The 17,373-nt window shown below is 47.6% G+C and overlaps 8 protein-coding genes across 8 annotated transcripts; 5 read left to right on the plus strand and 3 right to left on the minus strand.

The window, feature by feature from the left end:
- Positions 1–3,139: 3,139 nt before the first annotated feature.
- Positions 3,140–3,784, plus strand: BT62DRAFT_1007860 (uncharacterized protein; the record flags this gene model as incomplete). The annotated part of the gene is made up of 2 exons (XM_043177391.1): positions 3,140–3,452; positions 3,504–3,784. 2 exons carry the CDS (start codon positions 3,140–3,142, stop codon positions 3,782–3,784), a joined length of 594 nt encoding a protein of 197 aa, XP_043038334.1.
- A 384-nt stretch (positions 3,785–4,168) lies between these two features.
- On the minus strand, positions 4,169–5,653 carry BT62DRAFT_1007861 (uncharacterized protein; the record flags this gene model as incomplete). The annotated part of the gene is made up of 10 exons (XM_043177392.1): positions 4,169–4,324; positions 4,380–4,417; positions 4,480–4,547; positions 4,607–4,736; positions 4,799–4,845; positions 4,920–4,993; positions 5,057–5,110; positions 5,160–5,204; positions 5,278–5,311; positions 5,367–5,653. The coding sequence occupies 10 exons, from the start codon at positions 5,651–5,653 to the stop codon at positions 4,169–4,171; spliced, it is 933 nt and encodes a 310-aa protein (XP_043038335.1).
- Positions 5,654–5,911: 258 nt separating this feature from the next.
- BT62DRAFT_1077586 (uncharacterized protein) lies at positions 5,912–8,634 on the minus strand (the record flags this gene model as incomplete). Its single annotated transcript, XM_043179317.1, has 11 exons — positions 8,431–8,634; positions 8,264–8,377; positions 7,307–7,645; positions 7,165–7,234; positions 7,071–7,086; positions 6,928–7,008; positions 6,868–6,877; positions 6,706–6,804; positions 6,591–6,661; positions 6,115–6,156; positions 5,912–6,062 (listed from the first exon to the last, which is right to left on the minus strand). Exons 1-11 carry the CDS (start codon positions 8,488–8,490, stop codon positions 5,912–5,914), a joined length of 1,053 nt encoding a protein of 350 aa, XP_043038336.1. The 5' UTR covers positions 8,491–8,634.
- Positions 8,635–8,641: 7 nt separating this feature from the next.
- On the plus strand, positions 8,642–9,529 carry BT62DRAFT_229714 (ACN9-domain-containing protein). Its single transcript, XM_043180149.1, has 5 exons — positions 8,642–8,831; positions 8,888–8,967; positions 9,024–9,169; positions 9,224–9,374; positions 9,430–9,529. The coding sequence occupies exons 1-4, from the start codon at positions 8,740–8,742 to the stop codon at positions 9,326–9,328; spliced, it is 423 nt and encodes a 140-aa protein (XP_043038337.1). The 5' UTR covers positions 8,642–8,739; the 3' UTR covers positions 9,329–9,374; positions 9,430–9,529.
- A 41-nt stretch (positions 9,530–9,570) lies between these two features.
- On the plus strand, positions 9,571–10,561 carry BT62DRAFT_1007864 (Cyanase; the record flags this gene model as incomplete). The annotated part of the gene is made up of 9 exons (XM_043177393.1): positions 9,571–9,585; positions 9,642–9,720; positions 9,774–9,847; positions 9,895–10,047; positions 10,104–10,133; positions 10,188–10,205; positions 10,261–10,352; positions 10,407–10,421; positions 10,477–10,561. The coding sequence occupies 9 exons, from the start codon at positions 9,571–9,573 to the stop codon at positions 10,559–10,561; spliced, it is 561 nt and encodes a 186-aa protein (XP_043038338.1).
- BT62DRAFT_229701 (uncharacterized protein) lies at positions 10,314–11,210 on the plus strand. The gene is made up of 2 exons (XM_043180148.1): positions 10,314–10,352; positions 10,407–11,210. Exon 2 carries the CDS (start codon positions 10,589–10,591, stop codon positions 11,099–11,101), a length of 513 nt encoding a protein of 170 aa, XP_043038339.1. The 5' UTR covers positions 10,314–10,352; positions 10,407–10,588; the 3' UTR covers positions 11,102–11,210.
- Positions 11,211–13,044: 1,834 nt separating this feature from the next.
- BT62DRAFT_1077590 (uncharacterized protein) lies at positions 13,045–15,265 on the minus strand (the record flags this gene model as incomplete). Its single annotated transcript, XM_043179318.1, has 3 exons — positions 14,666–15,265; positions 13,429–13,771; positions 13,045–13,388 (listed from the first exon to the last, which is right to left on the minus strand). The coding sequence occupies exons 1-3, from the start codon at positions 15,149–15,151 to the stop codon at positions 13,045–13,047; spliced, it is 1,173 nt and encodes a 390-aa protein (XP_043038340.1). The 5' UTR covers positions 15,152–15,265.
- A 553-nt stretch (positions 15,266–15,818) lies between these two features.
- On the plus strand, positions 15,819–17,057 carry BT62DRAFT_933890 (uncharacterized protein). The gene is made up of 7 exons (XM_043186632.1): positions 15,819–15,885; positions 15,941–16,013; positions 16,078–16,129; positions 16,196–16,227; positions 16,283–16,467; positions 16,529–16,913; positions 16,976–17,057. The coding sequence occupies exons 1-6, from the start codon at positions 15,836–15,838 to the stop codon at positions 16,623–16,625; spliced, it is 489 nt and encodes a 162-aa protein (XP_043038341.1). The 5' UTR covers positions 15,819–15,835; the 3' UTR covers positions 16,626–16,913; positions 16,976–17,057.
- Positions 17,058–17,373: the final 316 nt, after the last annotated feature.

Here is a 17,373-nt window from a genome sequence, read left to right on the forward strand (position 1 = left end):
AGTTACATATCCGGTACTACAAAGGATATTCCGCCATCAATCTGAGTCCCCGGCACACGCCAAAGATCGGTTCTAATTGGACCCATACCCTTATGTGAGGCATCTGGATCATCGTGTCTGTTGTTTTTTTTTTGATTTACACGGTTCCAGAGCTAGTGCCAGCAGGATTGAGCATGCTAACCCAGAGCTCGTTGAACCTTGAGGTCTCAAGTCACCTTGTAACGTGCTTCGACTCCTCAGTAAAACATATCCTTGGGGAGTTATTACACTGCTGGAGATTCGAGTAAGTAATACAGCATGTGCACGTGTGAACTCGTTTTGATAACCTTCAGTCATTCCGTTACATTCATCAGCGCCAGTTCTGTCGCGTAGATTTCCTAGTCCCGAACTACAGCCTGCGTAAACTTGTTCCCGTACCCGGTCCGAAGGTTCCTTTTTTCATCTCGCACCACATGGTTCTTTAAACCTTCATCTTAGAAAATTAGGGGAATACCGTCAATTGCTATGGCTTCGCTTTCATTACTGCAGCCTCCTTTTACGCTAACGAGCTGCTGTTCCTGCGCGCACAAGTAGGTACTTACATCCAGACATTGCTCTCCAGAACCTGCAGACTCGGAACCAAATGCTTCTCTGGGTTGGTCCGTCCTACACGATAGGTACATCACCACGAGGAAAGCGGAACGTGAATTTGGCTCCTTTGCCTCTCCATGAGGGATCTCATTCGAGAAATTTCCATGGGGACTCGCAACGCAGATAATTGTCTACTATGTCAGTGCGCATTTTCATAAATCTTATCTAGATGCCCAACTGCTTCGGACCAAATGCCTGGCCGGCATTTCCTCAAAGTGTTTCTCCTGCTTTTCGACCACTGCCTTGGCCGTGTAAGCTTATTCATGTGTCAGAAAATGATCGGTGTGTAATTCCATCACTGCATAATATTCAAGTATGTTTGAATGCTACGTATTCATTTTTTTCATTCATTATTTATTAGTCGGTCTGGGGCTTGAGCAGCCGGTGTCGCGGTCTTAACCACCACTTTGGTTGACACAATAATAATACTGGCGCTTGAACGGTCAATGCGATTTCCAATGAATAGAATCTCCGTGGACCCGGTCTTTCGCATAAGCTACTTTCTCTGATGCGATTCGTCCGGACCTATGTTTGCTTATTTTCACCTAGGGCCTGGAGTTTGGGTTGTCATTCACCGACCAATCAGGTTCGCTAGCGTATCTGACATTGCTCTCGTCTGTCTCATCGTCAGATTTGGATTCTCCGCCTTGTTACCAAGATGGTCGTGTACGTGCTCTCTCCTTTATATCAAGAGCTCCCCAGGCTTTCGTTATCTTGGACCAGTTTAACTAACCCTTCTGCTACCATGATCTTCTGTGAAGCTCTTCGTCGATTATTCAATATCCGATCACCGACACCCCCGATCTCATAATCTTCACGGTCATGTCCCTCCGTATGGCATGAAAAACTGGCCTCTTCCACCGGAGGACTAGGCTTGATACATGAGGAGCGAAGCCCGGGTACTTGTGTCGACGCGTCTTCGAATTCCACGCCTTGTAGTTGTTACGCATCCGCTCGTTCGAATTTATTTTCGCAGCTTGTAGATGTTAATCGCTACCACAATAACACTAGGTACATCGCTTTCATTTCTTTCTTTGAGCGGCGCCTGGGGACTTGAGGACATGCAGTTAGAAATTTTTCAATTCAAATGAAGGCAAGGTGGCGGTCCTGATCCTCAGGTCCGTCTTCCTGGATTCTATTGCTTCCCATCACCAATAGACTTAAGCATTTCCCCTCGTCAATGAGTGACAATCGATCGGAGTATACACCTAGCAGATTGTCAACTCGCTGCATATTCGACCGCTCTGAACTATAGGAGTATTGGGCGAAGAGCATAGCAATGAACTCATCCTCCATAGGCACCTGTGCAAGAGCCTTATTCTGCGGCAGTACCTCGAAACATGGTTTGAAACCTCACCATAGCCTCATGCTGTTAAGCGGATCTTTTCCGAGCCTTTGTGTTGTCCATCAATCCACTGTCGACCAATAATAGCTTCACGAGTTTCCTAAAAATTGTGACTCATAAGTGACTATTCATAAGCTTTATATTAGGGTTCTTTTATGCGGTTGAGAATTTTTTGAGGATCACGAAATGTTCTTGGATTGGTCACATTTTGCTATGTAAACAATATAATGAACGGTTACATACTGGCTCGCATCATCCTGTGGACTTTTCGCTGTAGCGCCTCTCGTGCGTGGAGCACTCAGGCCCAGGCCTCATTCAATGAAGCGCTCATTACACGCCACTGAGTACACCCCTCATAAATTTCGCCATCGTCATCGTCGTTATGCATAGCTTTGACAGCGAAAACGAGTGGTGTAGACCTAGGCGCCAATATAGGCATTGGTTTTTGATTAAAAACAGGAAGCGGCAGTACAGACGCAATAAATACCCTGAAATCGTATCCATTCTTGGATTGAACCACATCTTCCTGAACCTCCCAATTAAGCGTGCGAATAGGACAATATGAATAGATAATATTGTCAGCCTGTACGCCGCTGGATATGAATGGAAAATTCCCGGAGAGATTCCTGCATATCCACAGTGTAAATTAGAAAGCAAAGGGTCATGGGTTGAGGCTGAATCTACCTCCCTGAGGACCAAGAGTATGCCATAAAGTAAACAAAATCGAGTCGTATACAGGAACCACGCATTTGTTTCAATCAAGTATGCGGAGATTTGGTTCTCCGTAGTTCGCCTAGTTCTTCCAGTCGTCGGCATTAAAAGGGTGACGCTGGTCCAAGTGAGTCGAAGTCTTGCAAGAGCCATTTTATACCTTGATCCTACACGTGTTGAAAAGCTTAGAGCGAAAATATTTTTTCTCTTCTGACGTTTCCGACGAGTCTTCATCCCGTCACCCATAATCACATTGTCACCAAAATGTTTGACCACCTTGCAGGTTGTGTATCGTTCATCTCGTACCACAGACTGGCCAAAATTTTGCACAGAAAATGGTACCCTGAAGAAGATAAATAAGAAAGAGCAAGAGAGGTTCAGATAGTTTTGCGGATCCGGGATATCTCTAAGAACCGTGGGAATATTTGCTCGTACGGCCAAACGTCAACCACGATGGCACCCAAGGAGCCAACGCGCGCACAGCTCTCTTCACGGCTATCCTACAGCCAGCATACGCCGGCGTTTCTGCAGAAACTCCAGAATCGAATTGCCGGAATACCGGACTCTGACCACGAAGATGACGACGAGTGGGAGTATGATGGTTCAGGGCGTCCGCCGATACCACGACGACCCGCAATCCCAGAGCGCCCTGAGAGCCAGCCTGGAAGCGAAGATGAGGATGATAGAGATGAGAAGCCCCAAGTCGTGGTCTTGAAAGAAGGGAAACATTTGACGGAGAGGGAGGCTGAAAATGTTAGACGGCAAGGTATTGTGTGCTATTCTCTCATGGACCCCTGGTTACTGACTACAACTAAAGAAAAAGGACTGTCCCCACTGCCTCCTGATTCCACGGTTGACACCGAGGTTCATGCTGTCGATCCCACGCCCAAAGAGAGTGCCATTGCCAAAGGCAAAAAGTCAGCACCTAGCCTTTCTTTTTCTTCATCGAAAGCTGCTGCAACAAAGTCCTCAGCGTCGAAACGGAAGCGAATTGGGGGCTTGGAGGATGCTAGCCTTTCATCGAAAGCTCCATCGAAGAAGAAAGCGAAGAAGGCTGCGAAGAGCAAAACATTGCTATCGTTCGGTGACGACGCGTAGCTCACTAAGACATTTCCTTGGGACATTCCATCCAATCTCAGCCAGTGGGAGATCACAGACACGTGGAGGCAATGCAAAAACGACATCACTCTGGCACATGTCGACACCAGGTTACTCTCGTAACTCCTCTGCATGGGGGACACGCGTCCTTTTCCTATTCTTTACCCGTGCTCAATGAATGCCAGGGCACTCCCTTTCGCTTCGCAATCAATCACAGCCTCCATACTCCTCCCAGTGACCAACTCTTGGCTACGTAGTCATGGAGCAGAGGATGTCCTATATAGTATATATGAAGGGATGTGTGATACACAGGTTTCGTGTCTTGGTTCTATCGTCCAAGCGTCTATCACACAGATTGTTCATGACGGTATTACACGTCAGTTCTCATCGTGGGTTCGTATGGCGGCAAAGGACTGGAGTCTTGCCCCGCATTTTGTCCAACTTGAAGTTGTGTACCATCAAGTCATGATCAGAGTCGCTGACGGAGCCGCTGCTTTCCGTCATATTCGGTCGTCGACAGACCCAGAATCGGATTATGTCCTGGATGGGAAGTGTATCAAATCAAGGTGCAACATGGAGTACCTAGGAGACGTACGCGATGAGGTCCAAATATCAGCGCAGTTACCAGAGGAACTGCCGAGGTTTACGCGTCAGTCGCATTTCAATTGTTACTCTATTCAACAGTGTTCACTCACGTCCTGTCAAAAGCAAAGACCATTCGGCGCTCGACTTGTTCGGATTAGCCAAGATAAATGCATACAGCCTGTGAAACCAGATGGGTTAGCTTGTCATGGTAACTTGATATAAATTACACCCATGCACCCTAATGCGAATCCGATATTCATGGTGTAGACAATCTTTCTTATAAAAAGACTGATTGGAAAGGGAGTGTCAAATACGATCACTGAGTTTCTACGCCTCAGCTGTCTCTCGTGTTGATAGAGTAAGATTCCTGTGATCACTGTAGAAAGAAACCACGTCGTTCCGCGAGACTGGCACGCCGGCGCCACCCACCTTCGACAATGATCATTATTCCAGCTTCAACAGTAATGACAACAGCGCTAATCAGGGCACAGTAGTTGGATGTGTCTGTCAGTCCTATAATGAAAATAAGGGTACTTGGAATGACACTGACGGCGCACTCGAGCGTACATGACAGTAAAACATTGTCGGATCCCGTTCAACCTGGTTCTTGTTTGTAAGGGCCAGCTAGAGATGAATTTCAACGGGGATCGCTGGGGTAACAAGATATTGAGACGAGACGGGACGCACTACCAAGCCCTCAATGATAATTGCGACATATACGAAAAGAGGGAATATTATTAGCTATCGTAAGTAATCAGTATGTTGTACTTTATGCAGTAGCGAAACTTACAATTGAATGTGTGCTAGATTTCATTTCCTCCCGTCGTGAATAAGCCTATATTCTGAGGAGCAGCTGCCCACACCTCATCAAGATCGTTGTATTTGACGGAAGGGGATTGCAAACGTACCTCCATGGACAAGGATAAGGCGTATGAGACGACTCTTGTGTTGAAATTCGGTCAATCGTCCTCAGAAAGTTCGAAGTAGATCCACCCACAAAACAGGGGCAGCATAAATCATCACTGTCTGAGCTACGCATAGTCCAAATGGCGGTTCTCCAGGACCCATCTGGTATCCAACGAGAAGGAAAAACGACACGCAATACACTATCGCTGAGCATATTAACGCATACCATATTCGCATCCTATATACATGCCTCGAGATCAACGCAGGCAACAGCACAGCTGTCAGAAGGACCAGACTGATGACCAGGATACTGTTAAATATCGTCGTTTGAGTTCGTACCGAAATGTCTAGTGACGGCGGTAGCTGAGCGAAAGACATAGGGAGGGAAGGAAAGAATCACACCATGACTGAGAAGAACCGGACCCGTCATGGCAAGACAAACTCTTAGGATCTTGGGAAGGAGAAAAAAGAATAAAGTTTGAGTCCGAGTCCGAAGCAAGCTACTGTACTTAAAGGGCTTTTGAACTAGCTTATTCGAAAGATACTACCCGCCAGAACTCCACAGATTAATCCTATAGGATCAGAGTTAGACATGGACAGTAGAGTTTTAGTGGCGGACAGCAACAAGGTAGCAGTTCAAAGAGAGGCGTTGAGAACTGACATTGTTGCACTCCGAATAGTGCGACGGAGATAATGCCGGTCGGGAGCGTCGAGAGATAATGTGCCCATAAATCGAAAGCTGGAAGGTTCAGGAGCTTGTGTAAGTGGAGCCGTCCTGTTATGCAGACTGATGATAATGACGGTTAGCCGTTATTTTGGTGGCGTTCGTGTCTATTGACTCCCTGGCGACGAAATGGATCTCGGGGATGTCGGCCATGATACTACTACAGGAGTTGTCAGTATATTCAGAGATGAGCCATTGTTGATCTATGAATGAATTGGAAATGTATACCTTCGACCACATTGAAAATGGATTCAATAAAGCGGGACCGCGGCTGTACTATGTACTATGTAGGCCATACTGTGGGAACAATTAGATATTATCAGGTATATTGCTGACCAAAAGGCAGTCAATGCAGGCAGTACTAATCATGACGTGCATCATTAACTGAAGCTTGAAAATGATAAGCAGTACTACAGCAGAGATCGCAAATATCCGAGAAGCCTAGAAGAATGTGGGAACCAGAAATAGTGTCGAGGAAAGCCCACATCGCAGCCAGAGCAAGGTATCATGGTATCATGGAGATTTAGACTCGGAATAGCTTGCCGCACTTAAGATAGCACAGACCATATGACCAGTTAACTCTGACTTAACCTTCTACCACGACCTTCTCGTTTCGCTGGCGTCGTCGCCATTTCTTCTTCAGGGAAATTCTCGTCTTGAACCTAAGATGTCTGTTTCTTCATTACTTCGACGGCAAATTCCTAACATTGAATGCAGTAATCGTGTGGAGGAATTGACAATGCACATCACTGTCATCCCACCACTGAAACTTCTCCGTAAGAGGCGCGGACATGTCGTCGGCATCCTAGACATCGTCGTATCTGACGGTTCTTTCTTGACTACGTCTTTCTGGGCTTTTCAAACCCACCGGGAGCGGTCTGATGACAAGCTTCAGAAATCTTGTCCTGGTGCTTCTGCAACCTCTCACTGCTCCCGGGCCACCGGCGCAAACGAAGAGAAAGTCATGAAATGGCGCAAAGTGTCAAATATTTCGATTAATAAAGACCGGCTGATATCAATTCATCATCATTTGAACACATCGTATTGTGACTAGAGGCGCCAAAGACTTACAAGTAACAGGTAGACGCTTGTAAGAAGCGATTTGATGAACTTTGGAATGTATATCCCCTCTATCACCGTTGCTCTTGAAGGTGGGAGTTCGTACCTTTTTCATGGGCGGCACTCGCAATGGGCCGAATGATCAGAGAACGAATGGCCAAAAGGTATAGAACGATCTCGTTAGTCAAGACACCGTTTCCGCGATGAAATTAGCTGGGTTCCAGGTCATTGCTAAAGACGAGGATCACCCGCACGGCCGACGAGTTAGATCCACGGACGAGACCCCTTGAATAGGACCAAGAGAGGAGATACGGCAAAATGAGTCGCGTCTGCAAACCACTAGCGCTCTTAATTCCCTCTTGGAATAGCACTTTATCACGTCCATTGCGAAAACCTCGGCAGACATCAGAGCTGTACCAGTGCCGAGTTACATGATAATCATCTCCAGTTCCAAAGCTGCCATATTGAATACGATCACCCGCCGGGAGGGGGGGGGGGAGGGAAGATTGTGCGCGATGCCTAAAACCTGCGTTCGTACATGTTAGGTCCGCGCTGAATATTAAAGCGTAAAGGCTATCCTTGCCGACCTAATATAAATCAGTGGAGAAATTCTCTTGCGTCCTCTCTAAGCCGCGGTATTAAGTGTCAGTCTTTATTCCCTGGGGCGAGCAGAAGTCGCCCGGAGACGGTGGTAATGAAGAATATACAAGCGAGGAAGTCCATTATGTGTCCAGACTCGGCCTTGTTAGGATTATCTTTAAGCCTCTTGGACTGTCCCGGAAGTGTACAGAAAGAGTGTGGAATTTCCGACCACGATGGCATTCAGCTCAAAATCAAGTTTGCAGACTTCGCACCGGCTCGATGGGATCCTGCGGTGTAGTGAAAATGACATCTTTCCGTTGTACAGTTTGTGATGCCGTTCGCAGGGGCTAGAGCTTCCACACAGCCAAAAAGACCTTCGCTTCACATCTTTCTTATTCGCATTTAACTTGTGTATTTGATTTTGGCCGTAAGTTCAAGGTTCAAGTCCACCTGGTAGTCAATTAGCGAAGGTGGCTAACCTAACAGTACCCGAAAAATGATCTGAATTGATGTACGTACTATGCTACAGGAATCCTAGTTTGATTAGCTCACGAGTGACGAGTCAGGAAGTTTGTTTCACATCCATAAACGAAATCTCAGCGGTTCTTCAGGGTCACAGCTACAATCTTGATACGATATGTATGAAGAATATTCTGCGGCGCAAGCAATAGGAGTCGCTTGCTTAGGACCAGAGCGCCAGCCATGAAAGTCATACTAGATCTTCCAGAAGTGATGATCTAAGGTATGTGTAGACCAAGAGAGAACAGTCAGCGTATTTAATCAAATTCACGAGCTCGGCAGGTGGAAGCAAGAACCTCGATAGATAATTGCTCGACGCCACCAATGCCATGAGCCGGGAAAAACGGAAAGCGATAGTCGGCCGAGTCGGGACGAAGCAGCGACAGACCCTGAAATGAAAAATTCAACTACTTTCCTTTAACTTTCCAGAAAGATGCTGAACAAAAAAATCAAAGATGCTCCCTTTGATGTTTTGTGTGAAAGACGAAGTTCGCATTACAGGTGATCGCCGAGTGTCTCCGCCTCCACGTGGCGAATTTTACGGTTTCTTCCGGAACGTTGAGTCCCAAGTCCCTCGAAAATGCACCCATCGGTAAAGAGGCTCGCCACATCCGTTGGGACGAGACCACTGAAGCTGCAACAGGCCAGCGCGTCGCTGCTGCCTCCAATCGTGCAAGTCTGATTTCGGACTATTAAGAGATGAAGCTGTTATCTAAATTCTTGCGCAGGCTATACCGACATCTTTTGAGAGCTCATCGTTCTCTACCGGAGGGTATGCGTTCTTTGGGAGACGAATATGTGAAAGCTGGTGCGTGAGTCTTTAGTGACAGCTCAAAAGTGAGCTGAGGGCAGCATATGCAACAGAATTTCGTCGTCATCGAGAGGTGACAAACCCCTTGCATATTATTGGTTTCCTGTCGCAGTGGAAGGCATACTTGGACAAGATGCCCAGAGACTCAGAGCCGGAGAAGTTTACTGGACAGAAATTGGGTCCTCAGTTGATTGAAAAAGTGAATGATCCTATTCGTCCTCGGATTCGTAACTGACACGCATGTCGGTGGTAGATGTCTGCGGAGCAACTTGGGCAACTTTATGAACTGAAAAATGCTACTAAGGATGCGTGGAATTCTATCGAGGATGAAGGACCCAAGGATCCGAGGGAGCAGTGATCTTGCTGGCTCACAATATAGTTATTCTGTTCTACTTTGTACCACAGTAAGCGTGCGGTCTCATTACAATGACCGACCTTACTTATATCACCTCAATTTAGACCCCATGTAACATGATTCTACATTCTATCTTTCGGTGAATGTCGGTGGCTCAAGTTTAGGACGGTTGTCACGTTATCGAGTCGATATAAGATCATGTGTGACTGTCATCCCACTCCGTCTCGAACCACTACCAGTGCACCATGGCTCAAACAGCGGTAAACCATATGATCATCTTCTTCTTCTTACAGATGGCTCATTTCTTACGGAACAGACGATTCCCGCACATAACTCGCCCTATACTGATCTCCCTTCCGTTAACTCGAAGCTGTTCGAAGCCAAGGCAAAGAAAGGTTGAGACAGATGTTTCTTCTTCAACAGAGAATTCAGAGCATTGAATATACAGGCCTGACTTTCGATCAAATTGCTCAAGCTGTCGGGAAGGATGAAGTCTGGGTTGCTGCTGCGTTCTATGGCCAGGTTCACCATTTCAATAACCGCAGAATTCGAATCTCAATTATCGACAGGCAAAGTTCACTCCGGAAGAGCTACAGAAGGTAGCCGAGACGCTTGATATTCCGCGTAGTGACCTGGTTGCTGGCCTGGGTGATCATTGGTGGCCCAACCGTGGACTAGGTCCCATGCCTCCCACTGACCCTGTTATTTATCGGTTGTATGAGGTGAGTAATCATTCAATCGAGATTATCCGGGTCTTGATTGCCTTCGTTACTACCAGAGCGTCTTGGTATATGGTCATGCGATCAAGGTACGTTATCCGGCACAATTATGCAACTTTCCTCTCACAGCGGATGGATTGAAGGCCATTATACATGAGAAAGTACGCCATATGTACCCTTTACCTTCTCACGAGTTTCCAATGCATTCCACGACAGTTTGGAGATGGTATTATGTCTATGATTGACTGCAAGATCAACATAGCGAAGAAACCGGATCCTAAAGGGGATCGCGTCGTTTTGACGTTCGAGTATGCTTTGTGTTCTACCTTTTTGTGGGTCAGACATTAATATTATCCCCTTAGTGGTAAATTCTTACCGTATGCGAAGTGGTAGAAAATGTAATATTTTGGTTTTGTAATTGGCACGGCGCAGTCGCACCGAACTTTTAAACTCCGATATCAAACCAGCAAGGAAACAGATTTCTACTCTACCTCTACCTCTCCTCCACATTTCCTAGCCTTCATCTCATTTTACTATCCTTATTATGTCGCTGAATCTGGCACTCTCGAGCTCATCTGCTTCATTGCGCGCAAAGCCATCTCTATGCGAGCATAGGAAGTTGTCGGATTCTCATACGGACTGTTCCTCGTCGCTTTCTGGATGTACCAGTGAATCATCCACATCCGAGCGAGTCTGTAAAGTCGAATTTGCTTGTGAGCAGGTCTCGTTCCAGCCCCATTCAACTGCTAGGAATCGTCCTGACGAGGAAATGACGCCTTTGCCCTTGTCGGACGATGATTTAGGAGATGATGCGGAGCCAGATGAGCGTATCAAATCGCCGTCATTGATTCCGACCAACATTTATACCAAGAAACGCGAGGGTCGGATGGGTTTTGGTGCTCGACGAGTTACTGCCCAGGTACGGCATTTGTTTTTCGTGTTTCTTCCTGGTCCTCAGCCACTATCTTCCCACTTAGGGAATACCTTTTGGAGGAGCAGTTGGTCTAGGCTTAGGCCTTTCGTCACACTACTCTCTCTCCGGAGATGCTACTATTAGCCGACCTGAAAACTCCCCTATTCTCCCTGAGCAACCTCGTCTAGTTGCCCTTCATCTGGCGGACTGTCCCTCCCCAATTCTACTTCCGCCGCCCTTTGTCAGTGTCACGAAGCGTCCTTTCCCTGACGAAACTGTTGCCGAGCTTGAGTCCCATATTCTGCATCTCAGATATCGCCAGCTCAGCCGCAATCGACAGTTTTCATGCTAACCTCTGTGAATGGGGCTAACTAAGCCTTGGGTCGAGCACCTCAGCAGGCTTGCGCTTGGACTCGTGATTCCGCCCGATCATGGCATCAGTGTCACGATACCCGGCAAGTCGACTTCACCCCCGGGTTTTGAAAAGGATTTAGACTCTAGAGTAATCGTCAGTGGCATGAACAATTGTCAGGCTTTACACAAGGTCCTGTGATAGAAAGCGAATGCACACATGTTTGATAATTATCACTTTGATTGTTGACATCTCTCTCCATCTCGTCAGACGTCAGCACTATGAGATTGCTGCTTGATTCTTGAAGGTACGTCAGTTCCCCCCTCCCTGTTTTACTTCCATGATATTTATCACAACGGTAAGTTGTTATATTTTCTGTGAACAGCGTGTCGACTCTTTGGCATTCCTATGTAGTCGACACCTTGGAAATCATTCGCCTGGATCTTCAAGATTTGTGGGCTCTTGTCTGTTGCTACAAATGTTTTATTTCGGACCGCAGGGCGCTATGTACGGATAGCTCAGGCATCCCAATGCAGCTGAGGCATTTCTTACACTCTGCTACACACAATCCGCACCTTTGAGTGGAAGATCACTCATGTGCATGGACGGTTGCCCGTTGCCGAAACGCGTTGAAGTTGTATTTACGCGAAGTAGGGATATATCCTGACGAAGATCTCATTGCGTTTCTCCACCCCAGCCAGAAATCGAAGAGCTGAGTATTGTGCATGGGCTTCCGAGCTATTTGAGGGCCAAAGCTTGCAAGGCTCGCTGCTGCGCCACTGTGGATTAATCTATGTTGATAGCTTACTACCGAGCCGTCAAGTGGCAGGTGCATTTCACGTCTTCCCCGGTTTATGGCGGGACGCGTTGCGTAGGGCTGCCTGTCCTGCGGAGACGGTGTGGTTGCCATATAGTTATTTGAGGAACAAAGAGGTTGCGATGTTGTACCGTTGTCTTGGTGCCATGCGCGAGTTGTGGATAGATTAGGTGTATTCGGATGACATCGATGTGAGTGGACTTTAGGCGTTTTTTGAATTGAGCGTGTAACTAATGCACACGACTACATAGAATCTATACGACGATAGGCTGTCGAGGCGACAGCATCTGAGGGGCATGGTGACGCCTTTGGGGTGCGTGAAACGATTGGTGTCGGTTACAAATCGTGACGTCTTGGGACGGCGAAGAGGACCTGGACGAGCTTATTTCGATTGTGGCGACAGAGGTGCCGCAGTTTGACACCTTTTCTGTGTTCTATCGGACTGGAAGCGCTGTATAGGCGGGTAATAGAAAAGGTATTACAGAACACATTGCATGTGTGTACTTACCTGTTCATGCTCTTTGACTACGCTTGACAGATGTGGCACCGTCTTTCAATTTTGACTGCGCACGTTCACCTGCAAACTTCAAAGTTAGGCGTTAAACTCGGGAAGGTTCTGTGATGGGACGCTTATGGGCGTAATACTGTCGGGAAAATGAGCGAGTAGACTTTTTTTTTATTTTGGACGCTGATGCCATCTCGTTTACGCTCACTAGTAGATCTTGGCACCACCGCTGCTCCATATGTTTCACGGACTCAATTCCAGGGACGGGCAAATGCATGCGCATGTCTTCGCCTCCAAACAATTCTTGCGTAGCCGCAAAATAATATTATGTTAATCAGGGCGATGAGTAAGATGTTACAGATTCTTGCCATGCATACATAAAAACATTCAATTCAATACTTCATTAGACCCACTTAGCCATGCTCGCCTCCATACCAGCTGACACGTTCTTGGAGATCCTTCACTATTTTTCGCTCCAGGACTTGCGCGCTCTCAGTCTTTGTTGCAAAGGAATTTTGCCGTACTGTGTATACGGCATCCCAGTGCAAACGGAAGCTTTTCCCGTCTCTGAAGTCTCGCGGAACGGACGGCCTTTTAGAGTTGACCCCGATGCTCGGTGGCGGCATGATTATTCGAGGAAGAGAGGGTACCTGGCCCTCATAGCGCAGGGCTCCGTAATCTGCGCCACTTGAAGCTATACATCCTGTGCAAGGAATGATAGTTGAGACGCGTTCAGGCTGTTTCTCGTTCAAGTCGACTTTTTCACGGATGAGGACCTGATTGCGTTTCTTGATTACAAGTGCGAGATGTAACGTGCGCGCACTCGCTGCCTCTCCATCTGGCGGTTAGGAATAGGTCATTGCCGAGGGTTGTAAGATTGAATGCTGCGGCGTTGTGGGTGGATAGTCTCTTGCCGGGACGTCGGGTGGCGGGGATACATTTCACATCTCCTCCGATCCGCGCTCTGTATGTGCTGCTTAGGACTACGTGTCCTGTGGAGATGGTGCGGCTGCCATATAAGTACGTGCAGACTACCCCGCTCGCTACTTTATGCCGCTGGCTGCGCGGCGTGTTCGGGTTTTGGGTTTTGGACTGATTCGGTATTTTTTCGATGATGATGTGGTAGGTGGTTTCGTACGACTAGTTCGGTGTTGTTCTGACTGGGTACGCAGGAACGATGCTTGTGTTATTTTGTGGCGTCCCTCGTGAGTCTTAGAATAGTGACGCCTACGTCGCCGGCGATGCATATCAACCAGGATCTTGAGGGTTTAATGGCCAAGATGACGATCGATACACCGCAGTTTGAAAGGTTTACTGTGATCTATCGATTCGATGACGTACGAAGATTCTACTGCCAGATGACCGCTGAACTTAGATGTCACAGTATCTTGCGCGCTGAAGGGGGAGCTGGCACAAGGTGTGAAAATTCATGCTCGGTATTAAGCCGCAAGAGCTTTCTGATTGATGGCTGACAGGTGGATTGTATATTTCTGGTCATTTTCCTGTCGTGCTATCGTGTGGTTCCAATGCTTCTGGTTTTATACCCTGCATCAATATAAATTTTCTCTCGACTATCCTTGTATGAGTATTTTAGGGCGCTTTATCTTCTTGACCTTTTTGAATAAGATCTAAGGGGGGGTTTAACTTACGATAGCTTGTCAACAGGTTCAAAGCCCTGCAGGGGGGGCACATTCGACCAGCTGGAGATAACTGACTCATTACTTGCAGCTTGGAGATATTCTTTCGAGTTTAATGAACCAATGACGTTGCGGCATCGCGTACCTCTACCGGCCCTTACTCAACGTTGATGACACGTTGATGACTTCAAATACAGCGCCCTGTTTTGAGGAGGTGTCAAACTGGGCCTGTTGATTGGACACCTCTATGCCAAGAACTGGACTTTTGCGACTTAATAAAATTGCCTTGTAGTTGGGTGCACTTGCTTCCAAGGCACCATGCTTGCTCTTTGATAGCCGAGAGGGAAGTATGGGGGCGCTGGATATGTATTTGCTATTCTGGCTTCTTTTGCCACACCAGACAGCGAGTCTTCAGACCTAGGGGTGAATGCTTCAGTGCTCGAAGGACCGCGTATAGGGTCGTCGACCTGCGGCTAGTGGCTGCTGGAGATGCAGTGAGATCTGAGATATAATCGTCACCATGCGCCCACACTTCCAGCCAGCACAAACCGCTTCGGCCCTGACAGTGATGGGATACTTGGATATGCAACAAGGGGACTGAGTTGGGCAGCTTCACATGGTTGCTGGAAGACCGCAACGATTCTATTGGTTGTCGGCCCAGTAGTTCTCGAGTCTCGACCGTGCCCCGGCGTACGGACCTGATCCACGCGTCTCGCGAAGATCCTCGAAAAGCGGCGAAGGGACGAATTTGTACTTCGACGTCGACAAACGTTGGTGCCTGTGTAAAATTTCGAAATCGGTAAATGCTGGTGATGGCTAACAAGCCAAAATGGTGGAAATCTTGGGACACGTCATGAGGTCGGATTGCATTGGGGCCGATCATTTTGAAGATTCTGTGTCATGGTATGTTTCGCGGAGGATAACACGCACAGTATTGGGGGCGAACAAGCCAGGACCGATGGGCCGGTTAGGTGATCGTATCTCCAGTATTCCTCCGTGGCGACGATATGTTCTGATCGGTGTAAGTAAGAATCCCCCCCCCCCCCCCCCCTGGAAAGGACGCTGGGAATCAAGAGACTTATTAAGCGGTTGTCTTGAATTCATGTTCAGTTGTCTCTCCATGTGTTTTTTGCATCACCTTGGCATCAGGCTCGAGCCGAAATACTGCAGTTTCAAGCTGACGATGGGAATCTTCGCCCACGCGCGCGAGCAAAGAGGTAAAATTTTTCTATTTGACCAATAAAACGGGGAACATTTGAGGGACAAGCATGGCCCGGTCGTTTATTCGTTTGAACATAACAGGATCATAACGTCGCGGATTCGAATGACTTGGCTTTCATTTTCAACATGGAAGGGCCTATGCAACGGTCCAGGTTTGTACGTAAACCGCGTCAGATCCGTTTAAAAGGCTGTTAATTAAACTCCAGGAAGCAGGCGAGGAGCTCTTCTCTTTCAAAAAGTGTTCGTTTTGATAGGTTTAAAGACCGCTACGCTCCTTTCCGCATAGGTCTCTGCTCTCCCCCTTTCAATGGCTCCCAAGGTGTACACTTGGATAACCCTTTGGTTTATGCTCACTGCTCCGCTTATGATATGGGATGCTGGATACTGTCTCATGAGGTGCGAGTATCTTCGCTGGCCAGCTGTATTTCTGCTCATCGCCTTGCATCTCCAGACCTCGTTCAATGGTCGGCGGCGACTTGCACTGGGCATGGAAGTTGTACGATTTTTACGGACAGATAGACAAGGTGCGCCGGTTGTATCCTTCTAGTTTAGAACCTGCCATTAAATATTTTACCCCTTTCAATACAGGTCTACGGTGTGAAAGCGTTTGAGGATGGCGATGGGTTCGCTAACGCCGCAGGTACGCTGTTGCCACATTCGATTCATGTTTTCACCTTCTTCTCACTTCTGTTGTGCGCGCCACCAGCTATTCTCAACCTTCTCGAAAACTTTGCCACGGTACGTAGCTTCATTCATCGGAACAACCCCCTTCTGTTCAACACCCCCTATCAAGATAACGTATCTCGTCCTTGTATATGCCTTCAAGTCTGACATTGCGCCGCTGTTTGGCTACACCGGTGCTACGATGACTCTGGCCAAGACAATCCTCTATTTGGCGCAAGAGTACTATTGCGGATGGTGCGCTATAGGGCACAATGACTTTGTGGACGTTTTTGCTTACTGGATATGTCCAAACATGTGAGTCTGCTTCATCCTTCCCTGCGCCACGCCACTAACGTAACATGCGATCAATTTCTAGCGTCTGGTGCACAATATCCAGCTTGACTATGTATAGGTTGGGCAACGACATTGCCTTGTCCTTACGACAGCGCAAAACTACTGTAAAACAAGACTAATACATAGATTGTAGGACAACCTCGAATGCAGCGATTGCTTACGTATATTTGTCTTTGAGAGACGAACTTGGGGTGGATCGGATCCTGAGAATCTGTCGTTTGTGACCTATCCACAAGTTTATCCGTCTTTGCTGTTTCGCTGTAAAAAATTGCGTTCTGGAGGCACGGAGCGGGGGGACGGAGTTGAGGCGGCAAGAGCAATTCTACGCGCGATCAACACCCGCAGATTTCTTGTAGGGAAAGAAGACAGGGCGTTTGTTGTCTCCTTTTCGTATCATACTAAATCCGGTTTGTACCTCACAGCAGTCCGCTTTATTCGTGGAGGCGATGATTGACTTGTTGGGATATAGGGACGCGCGAAGGCCGCTTCAGTGAGGAGATCGAGGCGCTCGACAGAGTCTAGAGGTCCAATGGCGGCGGCAACGTAGAGACAACGATGCCCGTCGTTTCCCCCCCCCTTCCCTACACATGTCACCAAAGTTACTGGCTTCCGTCCCTTTCCGTCCCCGATACGCCCTATCCGTCTGACCCGGCCATCAAAAGATGCGGGTGCCTTGAGAAACTTGCAAGAAATTTAAAAAAACCCCTCATAGCATGACGACACGCCGCCATCAACTCAAAAGGCGAAACTTGCGCGAATTTACAGAGCTCGAGGCGTTAAAACGGACCGCCTGCCTGCGCAACTGAAGTATACGGATACCGTTTTTCTCCGGCGCTACTTGGACGCAGGAACATCGTTCTAGTGAAG

This window comes from Guyanagaster necrorhizus (genome assembly GCF_019112545.1).
Source record: "Guyanagaster necrorhizus MCA 3950 unplaced genomic scaffold BT62scaffold_17, whole genome shotgun sequence".
Taxonomy (NCBI): Eukaryota; Fungi; Basidiomycota; class Agaricomycetes; order Agaricales; family Physalacriaceae; genus Guyanagaster; species Guyanagaster necrorhizus.